The 18,080-nt window shown below is 44.0% G+C and overlaps 1 protein-coding gene across 1 annotated transcript in view; it reads left to right on the forward strand.

The window, feature by feature from the left end:
* Positions 1–18,080, forward strand: part of LOC142563914 (gamma-tubulin complex component 2-like) — a 59,360-nt gene that overhangs the window by 22,662 nt on the left and 18,618 nt on the right. Inside the window, exons 11-18 of the mRNA XM_075674619.1 lie at positions 3,002–3,044; positions 3,351–3,422; positions 6,046–6,107; positions 8,634–8,746; positions 12,338–12,491; positions 13,796–13,975; positions 16,264–16,325; positions 17,538–17,632. Of these exons, the coding sequence (XP_075530734.1) occupies positions 3,002–3,044; positions 3,351–3,422; positions 6,046–6,107; positions 8,634–8,746; positions 12,338–12,491; positions 13,796–13,975; positions 16,264–16,325; positions 17,538–17,632 (781 nt within the window). The remainder of the gene's footprint in view (positions 1–3,001; positions 3,045–3,350; positions 3,423–6,045; positions 6,108–8,633; positions 8,747–12,337; positions 12,492–13,795; positions 13,976–16,263; positions 16,326–17,537; positions 17,633–18,080) is intronic.

Consider the following 18,080-nt stretch of genomic DNA (forward strand, 5'->3'; position numbering starts at 1 on the left):
AAAGCATTCAGTGACAGCACGTTTTTCAAAAGACTAATGTCACTGTGTTTGTTAGCTTCTTAAAATGCATGGACCATTCGTTGGGCTTACTGAACGGTACCATGACAATCCTTAACAGGCCACACCTGCTGGCTGATTCTAATATGCATTGAGGTTATTTTTTGTAAAATACAGTCGCCACATAGAAGAGGACGAATTCTGCTAGTTTTTTCACGTACCTGCTGCGGGAGCTCTGTTGCTGTGGTGCTGCACTGCTGAACACCACATTGCGAATTTGATCCCAGCCATGGCTGGCAGCTGCATTTCAGTGATGGCGGAATGCAAAAGAAATGGTCACGTACCATGCATTTGGGCGCACGTGAAAAAATCCCAGGGTGTCAAAATGAATCCAGAGATCCCTACTGTGTTATGCCTTGAAATCAGATTGGGGTTCTGGCATGTAAAACCCCAGAATTCAATTAATGAACTTTCAACACCAGGGGAAATCAAGTTCTGGTGTTTGGAACTGTCTCGTGTGCACGCACTAAGGAACCACATGCATGTGCCGTGTGTGAAACAAGAGAAACAATTAAAAAGACACTGTTAGACCACGGTACCAATGCACTGGCAGATGCACTAGCCAAAAGAATGAATGCAGTGAATATGAATGTTCATTGGCTGGAATTCTGCCCAGGAGGCAGAATGCAGCACCTAGATGACAACTGGTTTAATACCTTCACTGCCAAGAAAATGCTCCACAGATCACTCTCCTGTGATGTGATCTCCGTCAACAATGGGGCAGCCATCTTAGCCTTGACGCTGCTTCCTTCAGATTTGCAGCTACATGTTGCTACTAGCTTTTCTTTCTTTTAACCACAAGGACGAGTCCAGCCAACTATCGGACGAGTAGTGCATGTAACTTGCCTAGCTAACATGGCAACTGTGCGGTGTTGGGACAGCCCCCGCTTAAAGAAGCGGCAGAGAGAATGGTGGTGCGTTTGTTTCATCACATATCAAATGCCTGCAGTACACTTCCAGTGGTACTAAGTCACACATGCTTAGTGTTATAGGGTTGGCTGTGATACGTAGTGCTCTGGCTGCTTTGTCACAGCATGGTCTTGCAGGCTTGCATTGGTGATTATGTTCCCCTCACGCCTTCATTCATTTCCGATACTCACTGATATGAGCATCCCAGCACCCGCGCCGAAGCTGGAATCATTAGTAGACTCGCTTCAGCACTTACCAGAAAGCTGGAACCTAAGGCGCAGATATGGTATAACACAGACATGCACCCTGTGTGGCATAGTTAGGCCACACCGACGAATATTTGACGGTGTGAAGTCTATCATCTGGCGCTTGTCAGCATGACCAGCAGCATTCGGCGTGCTTTGGCACAGCTGGTGCAGGAATAGAACATGTATGTTCAAGCCAGAGCCTCAGGCCAGAGCCTCTAGACCAGAGTGCATTGTGCGCTAGCTCAGCTGGGTGGCGGCATGCTGCCCTACAGCTTGGGTGCACTGAAGAGAGTGTGCCAATTTGTGCCTTCGCCAAATATTGAAGTGCTCACTCGCCACGCACATTTGTACATGGATTGCGGCAGTAGCTAATCACCGCCCTGCTGCCGACCACTTTCAACATGCTGAACCATGCGAGGGTCAAATTTTAGGTGACCCTGGTGTTGCTGGCATGATGTGTATTGTACAGTTAAACGTCGATATAACGAACTTCATTAAAACAACATTATCAACGTAACGAAGTATTTTTTCATAACCTTTTGTCAATAGAACACCATGTATTTAGAACCTCAATATAACGAATTGCGTTTGTGTGCGATTTCAACATAATGAAATTTTGCTGCCTCAAAGGAATGCCGAGATAATAAATTGAAACTTCCATGGATACAAATGGTCAAATGACTGAATTACAAGCGACTGCTTGCAAATGCACCTCTCAAATCACGCGCTGCGTGACAAGGATGACCGCTGAATTGGAGCCGCATCGTGTTGCCATATAAAGTCCAAGGACGATAAAATCGATCGCGTCCCGTGCACTGTGTGCTTTAGTTGCGTGTGAAGGTGTGCGGGGGTGAGACAAGAAAGCATAGCTTTCCCGCGCAAGCAATGGGAAAGAGGTGGAGGGGAGCAAGCTTGAAGTAATGCGATCAAGCGCATACGAGAGGGCGGGATGGGGAGGGGGTGTAAGTTTGTGCGCGTCTCGATTTCTGGTACACGTTTTTGCCGTAAGAAGACGGCTTGATGTAAGAAGACAGATGCCATGCCGTCTCATCCTGCCCACTCTTTGCACATGCGGCAGATTACCTCTAAAGCAGGGTGCGCTGCTGTGTACACCATCAGCCGCCCTTACAGCCAGGCACAGCCAAGGCTAATACATGCACCAGAAATCGAGACGTTTTGTATCGGGAGATTGTGTAATCTCGAGTTTCAGTGACCCATTGGAGCGAGAGGCAGACAAAGCATTCACTGCCCACTGCCGGCGCTTTTCATGATAGCGTCGTCCATGGGTCCACCTGCTGCCCTGAAAGGGTAAAAAGAAGGCTTCTGTTGAAAAGAGGGTGTTCGAAAAAAAAAAAAAGTGACTTACTGCTCCGCTTGTGAGCTCCGCACATAAGTGAAAAATTTGGCTCAGATGTTCGCATCAGCGTATGCTATCCATGGAATGCGTTTTTCCACTGAGCCCAAAAGGTGTTTCTGGGCCCCTTTTAGCAATCAGCCTGTACATTAGACTCTATGGAGATTAGGTCAGGGATTCATTACAGCTTCATTTTAAGTGCGTACATATCCACAATGTTTTACACCACTTGAGGTTTGTGCTGTTTAGTTTTGTGCAATCCTTTAACAGCCTCCCAAACTTGCAATTTTTGAAGTCTCTCCCTCTCTGCTAAGCATAAGTCACTGCGATTCTCAGTGAAAAGGTTGAACATTAACAAAGCAGTGGCTGACTAATAGTCTTATAAGCAGATTGACTGACAGCCTTGAATATGTCCCTTTCAATTTACTCACAGTGACACCAAAGCAAGGGACATCTGCCTGTTCCTTGCGAAAGCGGTGAGTGGTCGTATGCAGAAATTTCATTTTCTTTTTAATTTAAAAAAGATGATGTACTTGGAAACCCTGTCTGAGCTCTTTAATAAGGGAGACATCAAAAGCGAAGTGCAAAAATCCGACAAAATGAATGTTAATGAGGGATGTTCTAGTGAACTTTCTCAACGGCTTCTTAAGTGAAATGTTCTATATTTCAGTGAAATGACTTAAAGTGTAATTCAATGCAGCATTTGGAAACAGCATTGGTTGGACAATATCGTATTGTGCAATAACAATATTTTGCCTTTGCTTTCTTTCTTCTACCTTCAGGCATCTGTACCATATTTCAACATGCTGGAAAGTTGGGTATACAGAGGGTGCATAAATGACCCATTCAAGGAGGTTGGTCATATTCTTCCCTATCTATTTCTGTTCTTGTTCTTTTTTTTTTCTGTAGTTTTAATTGAAACTTTCTGCCCACACATTCTTCATTAATTGCGAATATGCAGTGCTTGTTAAACAATTCACATATTTTATTCTCAAGGAGAAAAATTGGATGGCTTTGGCGTGTTGAAAATTTTTACTGCCAAAACAGAAAGGATAGAAAGTACTGGAAGTTCAAATTATAGAATACCTTTTTTTTTTACTATTATGCAGCTCTAAAAAGAAGCATTTCTTTCTCTTGTTTTATCAGTACAACCGTAAAATTACATTGTCATGCTCATCATGAGTCGCTTTTCTCATGCCTGATATTTCTCTTGAATTAAAGGGACACTAAAGGTTACTATTAAGTCAACGTGGACTGTTGAAATACCATCACAGAAACCTCGAAACGCTTGTTTCGTGCCAAGGAGAGACTTATTTTAAGAGAAAATGCGTTCTGAAGCGTCCGCGTACCTCTAGCGCAATTCAAATCGCCCGCCCTCCGATCGAGGAGTACTGACATCATGGTCTCATAGTGACGTTGCGCCATCGTTGAGTAGAACAGCGTCCGCAGACGGCGCTACGGCTTTTCTGCGCAAAACGCGAATGCGCGGCCAGAAACAGAGCCAAGACAGAGCCGACAGCAGAGCGAAAGCGGGAGTATGGTGGCTAGCGGAAGGAGAAACGAATTACGTCGCACATTACGTCCCACGGCACACGGAGAGTCCGTTTTCGTTAAACTATAGGCTGCGGCGAGCTCGCAGCGTGGTCGGCGTGGTCTATGAGAAGCGACGAGGCTTTTCGCACTCGCAACAGGGCATAAAAATGTGCGAATTGACGCAAAACTCGGCCTAGAAACGTGCTTCGCCACAGCCACGGCTCAATACGACCCAAGCTGGCACGACCCAGATGTCGTTTCCCGCACCGCCACCAGGCGCCGCTACTATACCTCAAACTCCAGCGCAAGGCGCCCATAAGCTGGTACTTCATTCTATGACGCTAACTTCGACGCTCCTCGCAATGGACCCTGACACCGACAGATTGGCTCGCGATGGTGGGCTCAACTTCAGCGATTTGAGCACCGACGAGCGCGACCTGCTGCTGAGGGCTCGCACTGCCGGCGTCGTTGCGTACTACGACGGCGGCCTCGACACCGGCTCTCCGGAGCGGGAAAGCAACGAGGGCTTCCCACGACATCACATGGACGTGGCATTCTCGCTGCTTGTTCCAAATGAAAGTTTTGCGAGCCAGCAGAACCCTCACAGCACGACGCGATAACGAAACTACTGAAACTCCAAAGCGTGCGCGGCGCAGAGTCGAGCGCGCAGAGTCGAGCGAAAACGAAACCTTTCGAACACCCATATTACTGAAGGGTAACGTCAAGATTGTTATTTTTTCTTAGAATCGAATAGACGTAGACAAGTAGCATTTTTTTCCGTCTTATAATCGAATGAAATGATATTTTTTAATACGAGTAGTTGAGTATTAGTAACACAAATTAGGAGGAGTCCTTTCGTCATCGGGCTAGTACCGGAATGTCGCTGGGGGGTCTCAAATCGTGTCATGCATTTACCTCAATTTCTCGGTTACTAAAGCTCTGTTCGCGATTATTTTGACTCCTTAGACGTTCTAGAACATTGCTCTACCACTTTAACTTGAGTTTCTGGTAACCTTTAGTGTCCCTTTAAAGCAGCTGACTTGGAACGGTCTACACAGAAAACCACTGAGCTGTTTCAGGTCCTTGTGTTACAGCGTTTGAACAGTGCACTTGTTCTTGGTTTGTCAGTTATCACCTCTCGTGATCTCGGAAATTGTGCGTAAGCTCTCTTTCTGAGGTGTATCGAATACATCACCAAGAGTGGGCTCTTCATTTCTGTGCAATTTCTTACAAATGAAGTTATGAACATAATTCGTTTGCACTTCTGTGTCTCATCTTGCCTCTTCTGAAGAAAGCAGACAAAGTATTGTGCCTCGGGTCTTGTCTCCTTGCTCTCTTGCCTCGCAGGTCACAGAGCACGGTACACTGTCAAATGTTTTATAGTGAAGCTGTCAGGCGGCAGTTGCAGAGTGCTTTTCATGCAGTGGCCAGCGTAGGTCGGCGGTGTGCGATGCTGTAGCCTACGTAGAATGTGAGAGGAGAGCCATTAACACAGCCTGTGTTGCAGCCTTGAACTGGTTGTATGATGAGGCTGACAAATTGTGCTGCCGGCATCGGTGTGGCTGGCGCAGAATACAGGAACGTGCTTTCGTTACAATGGAGAATAGTAAAAGTACTGAGCTTGAATGTAGTGAAGCATTTGCAAAGACTCTGGTAAAGTCTTTGGTTGATTTCGGACAGTGTCAAGCCAGGACCTTAGTTCTCCAGAAGGATGTGCGAGCTCACTTTTTCGCTGTTCTTCATGTGCAAGTTTCTTGGATCAGCACGCATCGGCAAGGGGCTTTTTCCTTTAGTCATGGGGACCGGATCAGCGCAGAGTGCGACTGAGATGGCTCATTGTTGCTAAGGAAGTGAATCATTTTGGGACAGTTGTGTTGCTGAACAACAGTGAAATATGACGCCGCGTTCCACTCTTTCTTTTTCTTCCTCCTCTCCCACACTCAGTTCCTGGTGGGAGACAAGAGCCAGGTGAAAAAAGAGGACATGTCCGTCGACAACATGGACAAGTATCCTTGCATTGTTTTCGCCAGTCTCCCTCGCCTTTTTTGAACCGGAGCGCCAGTAGCACACCAGAAGTGCTCCAGAAGTGCTGTGACAAAGCACGTTCTGGGACATGTATAGGGGGCACTCCTGTTTGCCCTCTGTTGAAGCTTATTGCAGCGCAACCATGTACAGTAAAATGTCAGTATAACGAACTTTAGGGGACCTCAGCAAAGTGTTTGTTATTCTCAAAAGTGATTATAGTGAAAGTCCTAAAATTAACCATTCCGTGTGGCAATTTCCATAGATTTCGCTTCCACGCTCTCCTGGAACACCGTATAGTAACCGTAGCACATGCAAAAGAGATGCCATCAAGCCCACGAACAAGAAACTCCATGTCGCCTCCAAAGCTCAATGCTCTCTTTTTATTTTTTCACGTTGCTTGTCATGGACACTGCAACTGTCTTGCTACCTGAACTATTGCAAAGTGCAAGCGTATGTAAATGACCCCATTTGCAAAGCCCAAGCCATGTGGTGTCCTTTGCGAGCATGGAGGTTAATTTCTCCATGCACACAGAAAGGTGAAAGAAGGAAGATGCGCAGCTTCGTTTCTTGGTGACACCTGTCTCGGCGGAGCATGCGCTTGGAACACCTGATGCGTCATTGCCTCCACAACAAAAAAAGCCGCCGTCCGGCCCTCGCCGTCACAGTATTTCCAAGCCCATGCACCACGCCTCCCTAGGATGAGGCTTCAATGTGTCGCTAGGTCGTGTGTGTTATCTTCCCTGCGAGCCTATCGCTCTGGTTGCCGTGAAAGATACACTGAAATCCAAGAATCTTCAGACTTGAGTATATGTCTTCGTAGTACTGAGGCGTTATTGACATGACACAGTAATCGAATAACGATTGTTATTCTGAAAAGTTCGGTATTCTGAAGTTTGCAGCGCTGAAATATTTTTACATTTAAAGTATAAGTATTCAGCCACGTATTTCAGAGTTTGTTAACCTGGTGGTCGTAGTAACGAGGCTTCACTATAGTACAAGAAGAAAGGTGCATTTTATTGGATGGAGGGCTGTAAAACTAATGATACACACTTTGTAAGTGTAAGCATAAGCCGGCACCATTTTTAAAGATGACGATATTGCAAAGGACAAACCTTCCCTATTTCTGTTGTTTCTTTTACTTCTTTAACAAATACAATAGAAAGCAGAGCTACTTAGTAAGAATTTGTTACATAAATATGCGACCAAAAAACACACGGGGGAGTTAGGATTTGAAGCCCGAGTCTCGGCTGAAAAACTGTAGCATAACGGAAAAAAAGTGTTCAGAACTCCATCTGCCTGATTGCCGTAAGGACGGCAACACACGCATGGACACAGGCATTCTGTCTCAAGTGAAGATATCAGTTCAACCGTGACAACTTATTGTGGAATGTAATTAAAAGTTGACTTACACACATGCTCCATTGTTTATGCACTCAATTCAACATGTGTGACAATGTTTACGTATACCACGTTATTAGCTATACAGTTTACTTCCACCAATTTGACCTTGACGGTACCGAGGAAACTGAATAATTTGTCTGTTGGGTCGAATTAAACAAGATGCAGAAGAAATGCCTTGACTCACTGCTTATTCATTTGGCAGTACTTGTCCGATTCTAACACACCCCTAAATGGAATGTACGCCCACTTTCTATGTGTCCAAAGTAGAAAACTAATGTAGAACTGGCATTAAAGCTCCTAAACGAAGTAGAAATCTAACGCATATTTGAGTTTTAGCCAGAAAAATTGGTAAGGGTAAAGTATGTGTTGCACAATGGCGATCGGTTTCCTAAAAGTCGACGTTGCTATGACACAGCCGTGTTATCTGGTAAAGCATACGAGTGCTGCAAATGTGGTTTTGGTTTCTTATCTGATTGCACTGCGCAGGAACTCTTCAGCCCAACTTTCTTGAAATATGTGAAGGCGTATGTTAGGATAAAGTAAGTACCATTATCCAACATTGTGACATTGCTAGAAAATCTTCCTAGGGCAGGCCGAAAATGGGTCGTTTTCAACAAGAGATGACGTGTGCGTTGTATTCACTGTTTCCTTAGCTCTACTGAGACATGCTGCTACTAAAGGGGCGTAGTAGCCATAGGGGTCAGGTGTGTGCGTGGTGTCTGGTAAAATTTGGAATATATGGCGAAGGCCAATTTTAGGATAGAAATAACGAAAGCTTTTGCCCATAGAAATGCATGGGCACGGGCCACAACCTTTCACCGCGATGGAATGGGATGGAATAGACTGGAAAATTGAATTAATGGAAGTCTACTATATTGAGACTCAAACAAATCCACCTTCTGTTCTCTGTCAAAATGTTTTAGTCATTGTGGAGCTTCAGTATTGTGGTATGCTGACCATCCGTCGATGGGAACAGATTTCTGAAGTTTCATTATGTTCATAAATAATGCCTATTCGATTTCCTTATTTTTGAAATTTGTGTTGCTTAGAAACCACTTGCTTCACTTTTTATCTGTATAGCTTCCTTGACCTGTATGTCATGACAGCTACTGGAACAGCCGGTATGCATTGCGCTCAGAGATGATTCCAGGCTTCCTGCGGTCGCTAAAGGACCGCATCCTCATAACGGGCAAATACCAGAACGTCATCCTCCAGTGTGGTAAGTTCTTGAGCAAGCAAGAGGTCCTTCTTGGAACGTTCAAGCAGGACGTTCAAAGAAGGACCTATGTTCAAATGTTCAAAAATATGTTCAAGTCTTACATATTTGCCTGTTGCCTGCTGAGCTATACTGGGACCATCTGTGACAGAGTTTCCTGCAATAATTACTAGGGGTAGGCTAACATTGGAAGTTTCAAACCGAATACAGTCAATGTCTGATTTTGTTGCAATAGCAATAATATGGACACTCCAGGCAAATTTCTGTTGTTTGTATCATTGTGATGTTCCATTAAAGTCCAAGATCAATAAAATCGTCACCATGTGCTGTATGTGCGATTGAAAGCATGTGAGGGTGAGGTGATTATGGTGGCTCAATCTGGCGCGCACAAGAGAGGAAAGCCGGGGAGAAGCATGCCATCTTCCATCGTGCACAAGGCACCAGGGAAGGGAAGGGGAGGAGGACGGCATTCTAATCCGGCAGCGGCTGGCTGTATATGGTGCAGTCACGCTTAACCACATCGGCCCTATCTTAAAAGCGATCTGTGATGGGGACAGAGTGCGCTGTGTGCTGATAGCTTCGAGTGCTCTGTGTTCTTGCCGCTTAGGTCACGTTGAAGTGAGAGGCAGCACTAAGGTCAATTCGCTCACTGCTGCTGCCGCACTTCCTCGCTCACGCATTTTGACAGCGAGTGTGCGCGGTCATAGAGTGAGATTTATTCATATTTTCTTCTGCACGGGTCACCGTGATTGTTAATTTAATTAGTAAGCTAATGTTTACAGGTTTATACGGTCGATAAAATTACCATCTTTACATCGTATAACTGTTTACTAATCTGCTATCTCAATCGATGCTTTGCCTTTCAAGCGAAACTGACTTTTGAGGACTCCATAGGGGCCATAAAATGTCCTCTAAAAGTTGAGCAGTCCGAAAAAATGAATGCCTGCCTCTTACTGTCCCTAAGGGCTCAAATGGACACAGGTACTTCCAAAATAGCCCTGAAGGTATGCCAGTACACTTATTGGGCATAGTTGTGCTCATAACATGAGATGGTGGGTGCACACGTGTGTAATTAAGTAATATATACTGTGTACTGTGACAATTGCCCCTGTGCCACTCTTGATATGCTTCGCCGCAATACTTCGCTTATGCTTCTCCGTGTGACATTTTTGTATTGAGGTGAAGCTGGCTTTTCGGAAATGGCATTATGCAACGTGCCATGCTTTCCGAGCTTTAAAGCCATTAGCGAGGATTACAAAGGTGGAGTTGGCACCATTGCTAACTCTGGCGAATTGTTTTAATGAAAAACATGGCACCGAATATCAAGAACTTTGGTAGCGAACGTCGAAGTAGCCAGGCCTAGCGTGGCATTGTTGGTCACTACGGCTGCCAATGAATCTGCTTGCGACAGTGCCGACAGTGAGATAACCAAAATGGCACCAGTGGTGGCTTTGATTAATGCCGTTTGGACCTGTGGTCATGGCAAAAACTTCTAAAAGTCGAACGGTGAAGGTTTTTGCGTCCGGATTTACTTAATGAATTATGTCACAGTACCGCGAAGGCATCTGAATTGTCGGGCATGTCTGAAACATTGGGCATCTATAAAATCAGTTGTTGACTGTACGTGGTAGTTTATGGACTAGCAGTTATAAAAAGTGAAATACTTCACTGTTAGACTTTTATTACATTGAAGTTTATTCTATCTATGTTTAACTTACATTTGTGTTTACACTCATTCACTGACTCCTCAGCTCACCTGATGCAGACCCTGTCAATAAAGGGGCTGCTTTAGGGTCACCATTTTGTTTAATATTAGTGTCTGCGACCAGAGATATGGTTTCATCCTGTGTCGACGGTATCTTCACAGTGACAGTATGAACTAAATCCTGCGACACTTTTGCATACACTCCATCCCCGCTGCTGATCATGCTGCCAGCCTTTGCCTGCAACACTCCTGTAAAGTCCACTTACCAGTTTCATCACCCATTAGCCTCTCCATCTGGGAGGCAAGGTTCTGGTGCCTGGCCTGACAAGTGTTTGCTTGCAGGAAACATTTGCATGCTAATCTCTACACTGTTTTACATGCGCGTACATGAATGTGTAGAAACATGGAAACCACCGAACTGAATCACCGAAAACAAAACTTGTGGGATGCACAGAACTCAGATGCAGACTTTGCTCTCCAGTGATTGTGGTGTGGCAGCACAAAATTTATGAAGGTAATTTGTCACCAAAAGTGACAAACAATCACAGGGCAAATGTTTAGAGCCAGCATTTATCTCTGGAAATATTGTGGGACTCAAAAAACAGTGAGATTATCTTCAGATAATCTTAGAATTAATTTCATCCCTTGTGTGTCAGATGTTGTTTTCGAAATAAAAAATTTAAATTTCTGCAAATGAATGAGAAAGAAATATGGGAGAAATGAGGGTAAATTTCTCTGCAAAATTTTTTCACTATATGTCAAGCCCCTTAGTTATGAATTTTGCTCATTTCTCAACTCTCAATGACCCATGCATATTAGCCCAGTTGCCATGACATTGCACTGCTGGGCTACAGGTTGCAGGTCCAATCCTGGCTGCTGTGAACGCATTCCGATAGTGGCAGAATGCAAAAATGCTTGTGTAATGTGCATATTTCGAGCCCCTACACTATGGCCTGCCTCATAATCAGATTGTGGTTTTGGCACATGAAGCCCAAGAATTTAATTAAACTGGCATTGATGAGTATGTGAATAATAGCCATACTCATCAGGACTGTTTACAACATGAGGAGTCCTTAGTCGGCAGGCATCCAGAGATGCAGCATCGACGCCTAATCCCAGCTTGACACAACATGCGAACATTTGCGATACTTTAGGGAAGTGTAGAGATTCGCGACACCAAGTCTGCAGAAGTTATGCATTTAGATTTTCTGAAACCACAGTTTCTTGTACTAGTTACAGGGTGTCTACCAACTGGTAAAACCGGGAATTCTCATGGATTTTGAGTAGTCCAGAAAAACTGAGGGAAAACTCGGAATTTGTGCCTCTATAAGGAAAAATCAGCTGTAATTTTATTGAAAGAGTCGAAAGTCGCGGTAATGCTGGCTCGAGTAACAAACGAAAATGAGAAGAGCTCGGAAGATGGGGACTCGTACGGCACTGCTCTAGCATCATGTATGTTTTTCTTTCTTCAAAAATCAGTGCTGTGTGTGTCATTACGTGTCCCTGTGTATGGTCCTGCACTCATTTTTTCATGCATTACGAACTTGCACAAGACTCCACCTTTGTCAGCCCTTGTCAGCTTTCCTGAAACACATGAAACAGTTGAATCTTGATTTCAACTAGCTGATGTCTTACTGATAGTGTAGCTTGTAATTATGGGTTGGTAGCAGCGTGGCTAGCCATGCACCACCATTTATTTCATTGCACCTAAATTCTCATTGTCATGACTGCTAGGCAACTTTAATGAGAACAGTCAGGGAAAGACCTGCAAATATCAGGGAATTTGGAAATGCCAGTGTAGTAGACACCCTGCAACAGTCGCGTCCTCGCGGTGAACATATTCCCTATTTCAGCCGGGAGTATTTATGAGTAGTTGTTGTCCCCTGTAGGCCAGAGGCCGGCATCATGCTCGGGTGACGGCCGGCTGTGCTACTCGCTCGACGAACGCGAGTACACCGAGAAGATTGACACCGTGTACCACAAGGCAAGCCGCATGCTCCTCAACCTGCTCATGGACAAAGTGGACCTCATGGGACGCCTCAGGTGGGTGGCAATGTCCGCCCTTCTAATTGCTTAACTTTGTTGCTGCTGCATTGAGAGGCTTAGGAACAAGCCTGCACATGTAATGTAGCGTGCATAAAGCAGTGGGGCCATGACACTACCTCTTGCATCTTTATAATTTTTTGTCACGCTCTATCTTGTTTTTCCAGCCTTAGTGCAGCACAAAAGTAAAAAGTAGGAGCTTTCTAACTCATTGACTGCCAGCATCCAAACCATTTGTTTCTTGCCTAATGCATACATTAAGTACTTAATACTCGAAATGCAAAAATGCTTGTGTTCCATGTTTTGAGTGCATGTTAAATAACCCCAAATGGCCATTTGTGACCTTTTCAATGATCTATACCTTTCTGTGCACCCTTAACTGTTTTACTGCCATTTTCTTTCCCCAACTACTCCGTACACCTTGCCGGATTTCCTTTTTTTTATTTTGCATCTTGGTTTAACAAAAATTTCATGCTAAATTGATGAGCTGGTTCATCATCACTTTTGTCGGAGCTAATACAACAGTTCATAAGTTCTTGCCTCTATGAAAGCACAGGCAGACATGCCAAGCTGACTAGACTGCAGCGCTTCCTTATGAAGCAAGAGAGCACTGAGACGTGTTCCTTTCAGATGCCTGCTGTCAGAAATTTAACCTAGGAGTTGTGGGTGTTTAGCTGACCTCTCCATAGATGGCACCAGCGGCATTCTTAAAATTTTTTTTTAGTGATTTGCTTCCGGAGTAGCAGGAGAGTGTGAGTGTTATCTTGGGAGAGGCAGTAACAGATTTAATTTGATGTGGGTGTAAAATTTCCACTGACCTCCTTTCATTCACTCAGTTCAATTCAATTCATGTACTTATCATTCATACATGAATTTTTACAAAAAATTGTAGGACCAGTAGCCAAAGGCCAGTGGAGGCCCATAATCAATACACGTATAGTAGCAGCTACAAAAAAACATGTACAAGCCTAGTGCTTGGTGAAATAACCGTGTTAAAGCATGCAATTACACAAAATCAACAGTATTATTCTACATTCATATCCATGTATATAAGCACCGATACACAATTTTCATATGCAACTTTGTATACAATTGTTTAAGCACAATCAACTGTTATAACCTGTGAAGTAAACCGACTAAAAATTGAATCGCACAACTTTAGATAAATACAGCTTTTTAATAGAAAACTGAAAATGATTTGCCATTGTTTACCCCAAGAGATACTGAATTTCAGGTTTTGGTACCATGGAACTGAATCTGTCGTTGACCGTATGTGGTACAAGAAACTGGGCAACCTTCTGCAGGTCGGTGAAGCATTTCTTCCTGATGGACCAGGGTGACTTTGTGGTCCAGTTCATGGACATGGCGGAGGAGGAGCTCGGCCAGAACATCGATGACATTGTGCCCACCCGCCTGGAGCTGCTACTGCAGCTGGCAGTCTCCACCAGCTCGGTTGGCAACGACCGGTACAAGGACTGTGTCAAGTGGGTTGGCAGCTCTGGGTCTTGCCTCAGTCGTTGCATGGTGCATGTTGCCATTACTCTGTCAAGCTATTATGGGCATACTTTGAAACCAGAATGCAAGCCCATTAGACCTGATTGTATTTAATCCTCGTTGCATGTCCTTTTGATATGATCATGCATGGCAGAGAATAGTGGGTGAGCTTCTTTTGATTTTCAGACAATATGGATGATAGTGTTTTTATGTTATGCTTTCTTTTTACATTCCTTTTTTATTTTCCCTTTTTGAACTGCTGTATCAAAGAGATTTCGCTGTATTTGAGAATGTGGCACCAGTGCATAAAAGTGGATTTACGAGTCTTAGTGAGCTGCTTGCAAAACTACTCCACTTGCTTGATGGAGGTTTTTCCTCCTTTTACTTCTTACTATTATTTTGTCTGGATTTCTGAGGTACCATCTATAAAGTGGTAATTTCATGCATATTCTTGCAAGCTTGAGTTACTTTGCATGGGTAACTTTTTTGTGACTTGACGATCCACTCATTTGTATCTGTACTCTTTTTTCGAGCGAGAAGTGTGATAGATAAGACCTTATCGCACTTGGACTTCATGCCAAACATGATGTGGTTCCTCTTAGGCGGTCACTCTTGGTTAGGCACTGCGCAGTTGGAGAGGTGCATCTGCAGGCATTCACTTATAATTCAACCATTCGACCATCTCCTTCGGCAGAAATTTCCATTTATTGTCTTGGTATCGTTTTGCGGTGGCAATGAATTTTTTATATTGATATCGTTGTACATACACTTCATTATTATAATATTATTATATTATATCCAAATAGAGTCAACACCCGATTTTTGGAACACCTTTGGCTGTGCAAATGTCTGAAAAATCGGGCGGTCTGAAAAAAATGAATGCGTGCCTTTTACTGCCTCCAAGGGCTCAAATTGCCACAGGCACATCTTAAATAGCACTGAAGACCTTCCAGTACACTTATCAGGCCTAGTGGTGCCTGTACTGTGACAGGAGACGACGGCTGCATGCTTGTATAATTAAGGAATAAATGCAATGTCCCGTGACAATTGCCCCTTCCCACTCTTAGTATGTTTCACCAAAATACTTCATGTATGCTTCACCACTTACTGCTGTATTGAGGCAAAGCTGGCTTTAAAAACCGGTATTATGCTATGTGTCGTGCTTTTGGAGCTTCGAAGCCATTGGTGAAGATTTCAAAGGTGGAGTCGGTGCTATAGCTGACAGTGGCAGATTCTTTCAATGAAAAACACAGCACCAAATTGCAAGAACCTTGGTTGCGAATGTCAAAGCAGTTAGGCCTAGCATTGTCGCAGTGGTGGCTACAGCTGCCGACGGATCTGTGTGCGAGAGCACCTGTTCAAGGTGGTGAGATAATCAACATGGCAGCAGTGGTGGCTTCGATAATGCCATTTCAGACCTGCAGTCATGGTGAAAAATATGGAAAATCGGGTGGCGCAGGATTTTTGATCTGAAATTTTAGACGTCAGTATACATTGACTCTAAGGGGGGTATGTGGCAATGCCGCGAAAGTGTCCAAATTATTGGGCATGTCCGAAAAATCGGGCATCCCGAAAATCAGTCATTGATTGTACATGGTGTTCTGTGGAAAAGAAGTTATAAACAGTAAACTACTACTTTATGCCCTTCAGTCACAGCGTACACATTTGTGGACGTGGCTTACTTTTGCCATTTCTGTGCAGTGGCTGCAAGAAATAGACAGCGAACATTAGCCTTTGAGTAAATTGAACATTCTGCTTTCTTAAAGTACGAGCATTTCACTTCTGAGTGAGATGTACCACTTCAGACGGCCGCTTTGGTGAGGGCACTGCAGTGTTTGACGGGACGTTTGTAGTGTGGCGTTTTGGTAGTAATTGCGAGAGTTCTTTTTTTTTCCTCGTTGTTATACTTGCACCCAATAATTAACCTGTGCATGTAATTAAAGTCGGTGATTCAATATTCTTAATGAAGAATTGTAGCATGACTGACTGTGCAATAAATGAATACTTAATTACTATGTAATTATGATGGGTCAGTATATATAATGCACAGTCATTCTCCTACCATGACTTACTTTCTATGGAGTCTCGAGCACCTTGGTGTAAATTGTATAAACTTCACACATTTATCGACAGACAATCGTAATTCATGACTGAAGGGGTTATATGAGAATTTTATTATGTTCAATTTTATTACATCGATGCTTAACTGTACACTTATGTCAAAACGTACTGAGATGAGCACACGGGTGTTGTCTGCAAGTGCAAACTTGTCATGCAGGCACCAGATCTTGGAGTGCAACCTCGCCTCCCAGATGGAGAAGCTGATGGGTGACGAACCTGGTAAGTGAACTTCACAGGAGTTTACGGGCTCCGCCAGTTAGTTCCCACCGGAAACCCGTAATTGTTGAGGTGTGACGGCAAAGGTTAACAGTGCAATAACATTAGGAGATAGTGAGCAGCGTAGACCAAAGATCAAAAACAGGCAGAATGGTGGTCTGTGCTTGGGGACCACCATTTTCTAGTCCTGAAAGCGAAGCAGAGAGGCCTTTGCACAAGCATTGCACTGCCAAGTCTGAGCAAGTTCGGTGTAACCATCAGATTTTTCTGGCTTTGTGTGGCTTGCTTACTTTCACAAATGCGGCCCCAGAGAAATCTGTGATTCTCACTCACCATTTACGTCGTCCTTTCTGACAGCAGCTTGTAGTTTACCTGAAGTTTGTGCGTCACCATGTGTGACCATGTCACGATGTGTGGTGAAGCTGCCCTTCTGCTTTTTGAAAGATAAACGAAGCATGAAACGCACATATACAAAAACTAAAATGAACAAAAGAGAACTGAAAAATAAAGTAAGCGATAAAATCTCTGTGCGGAGTTGCAAATGTCACACCGAGTTATTCCTTGTGTTCTGGCTGCTTGGGACCCGCTAGCTCTGAGGATACCACTGGTTTCGAGATACGCGCTATCAAACTCGCAGTAAAAATTCATTGTTTTTCTACTTACTTTCTCAAGAAAACAGTTTCATGCATTGAAGCACAAAAGTAACTGAAACACCAATGTATTTCGTCACACATATTGAAATTAATCTTTCAAAACTGGTGTCACCGTGAGAATTTGTTGCAACTGAGTACTTTTTGCACACTCGCTGTCATTCATAAATTGCAGTGTGTGCTGTAATGTAGTTAAATAAAAGTTGATTAGAGATTGGTTGTTAATTAGGCAAATATGCATTCTGATTCATCATAGCAGTAATGTCTGCCTCATCACGTAATTTAGTTTGAGGTTTAGAATTGAGCAATCAGCCACATGTGATTTTTAAAAATTTAGTGCAAGGAAAAAAACCTGGTATTTCATACACAATAACGTCTTGCAGCAAAGGTCCAGTCAGAAGAGCCTTCTGAGACTAGTCTAACACATAAGAAGCATTGTTGCTTTTATTAATGCTCTTAATTTTGAGAAGTTATAATTTTTGCTTCTACGACCGGTAATGTGCATGCTGTACCCATCAAGGTTAATCTGGTGGTGATGATGCTACTCTCGTTGTTTCTCTCGCAGACAAAAATGCCCAGACACGTGTGGTTGTTGGCCATGAGGCATTCACGCTCAACTATGACGTCGAGTGGCCCCTCAACCTTGTCCTCACTAGCACCGTAAGCACTGAGCTTTTGCCAGTCATACTTACCTTGTATATTCGATTGTAAGCCGGTCACGATTATAAGGTGAAGGTGCATTTGGGAGACTCCAAAAATAAAAGTTACCGACGATTACGATACTCTGTAGCTCGAAATTTGAGCGCAGCTCTATACATGTTTTCATTTCGAGATACATTGGCAGGCGCAGTCAATCTGTGTCATGCGACCCGTTGTGAATGGAGCGAAATGCGGCGCGACTGCCTCGCCAATCTGGAGGACATGAGAGCCAGTGTGTGGGTGACGCATAGGTGCGATTCACAGCAGCTGCTGCTGACAGACCTCCCAGATGATGTGTGCTACCCTGGCATCATTTCGCAGCCACTGTCGCCGCGCTACGCTTCTCACTCTTTTGCTGTACCCTCCTCCACTTTCTTCCTCATGGTTCTCCTGCACCCTCTTCTTCCGT

Source organism: Dermacentor variabilis, chromosome 11 (assembly GCF_050947875.1).
Source record: "Dermacentor variabilis isolate Ectoservices chromosome 11, ASM5094787v1, whole genome shotgun sequence".
NCBI lineage: Eukaryota > Metazoa > Arthropoda > Arachnida > Ixodida > Ixodidae > Dermacentor > Dermacentor variabilis.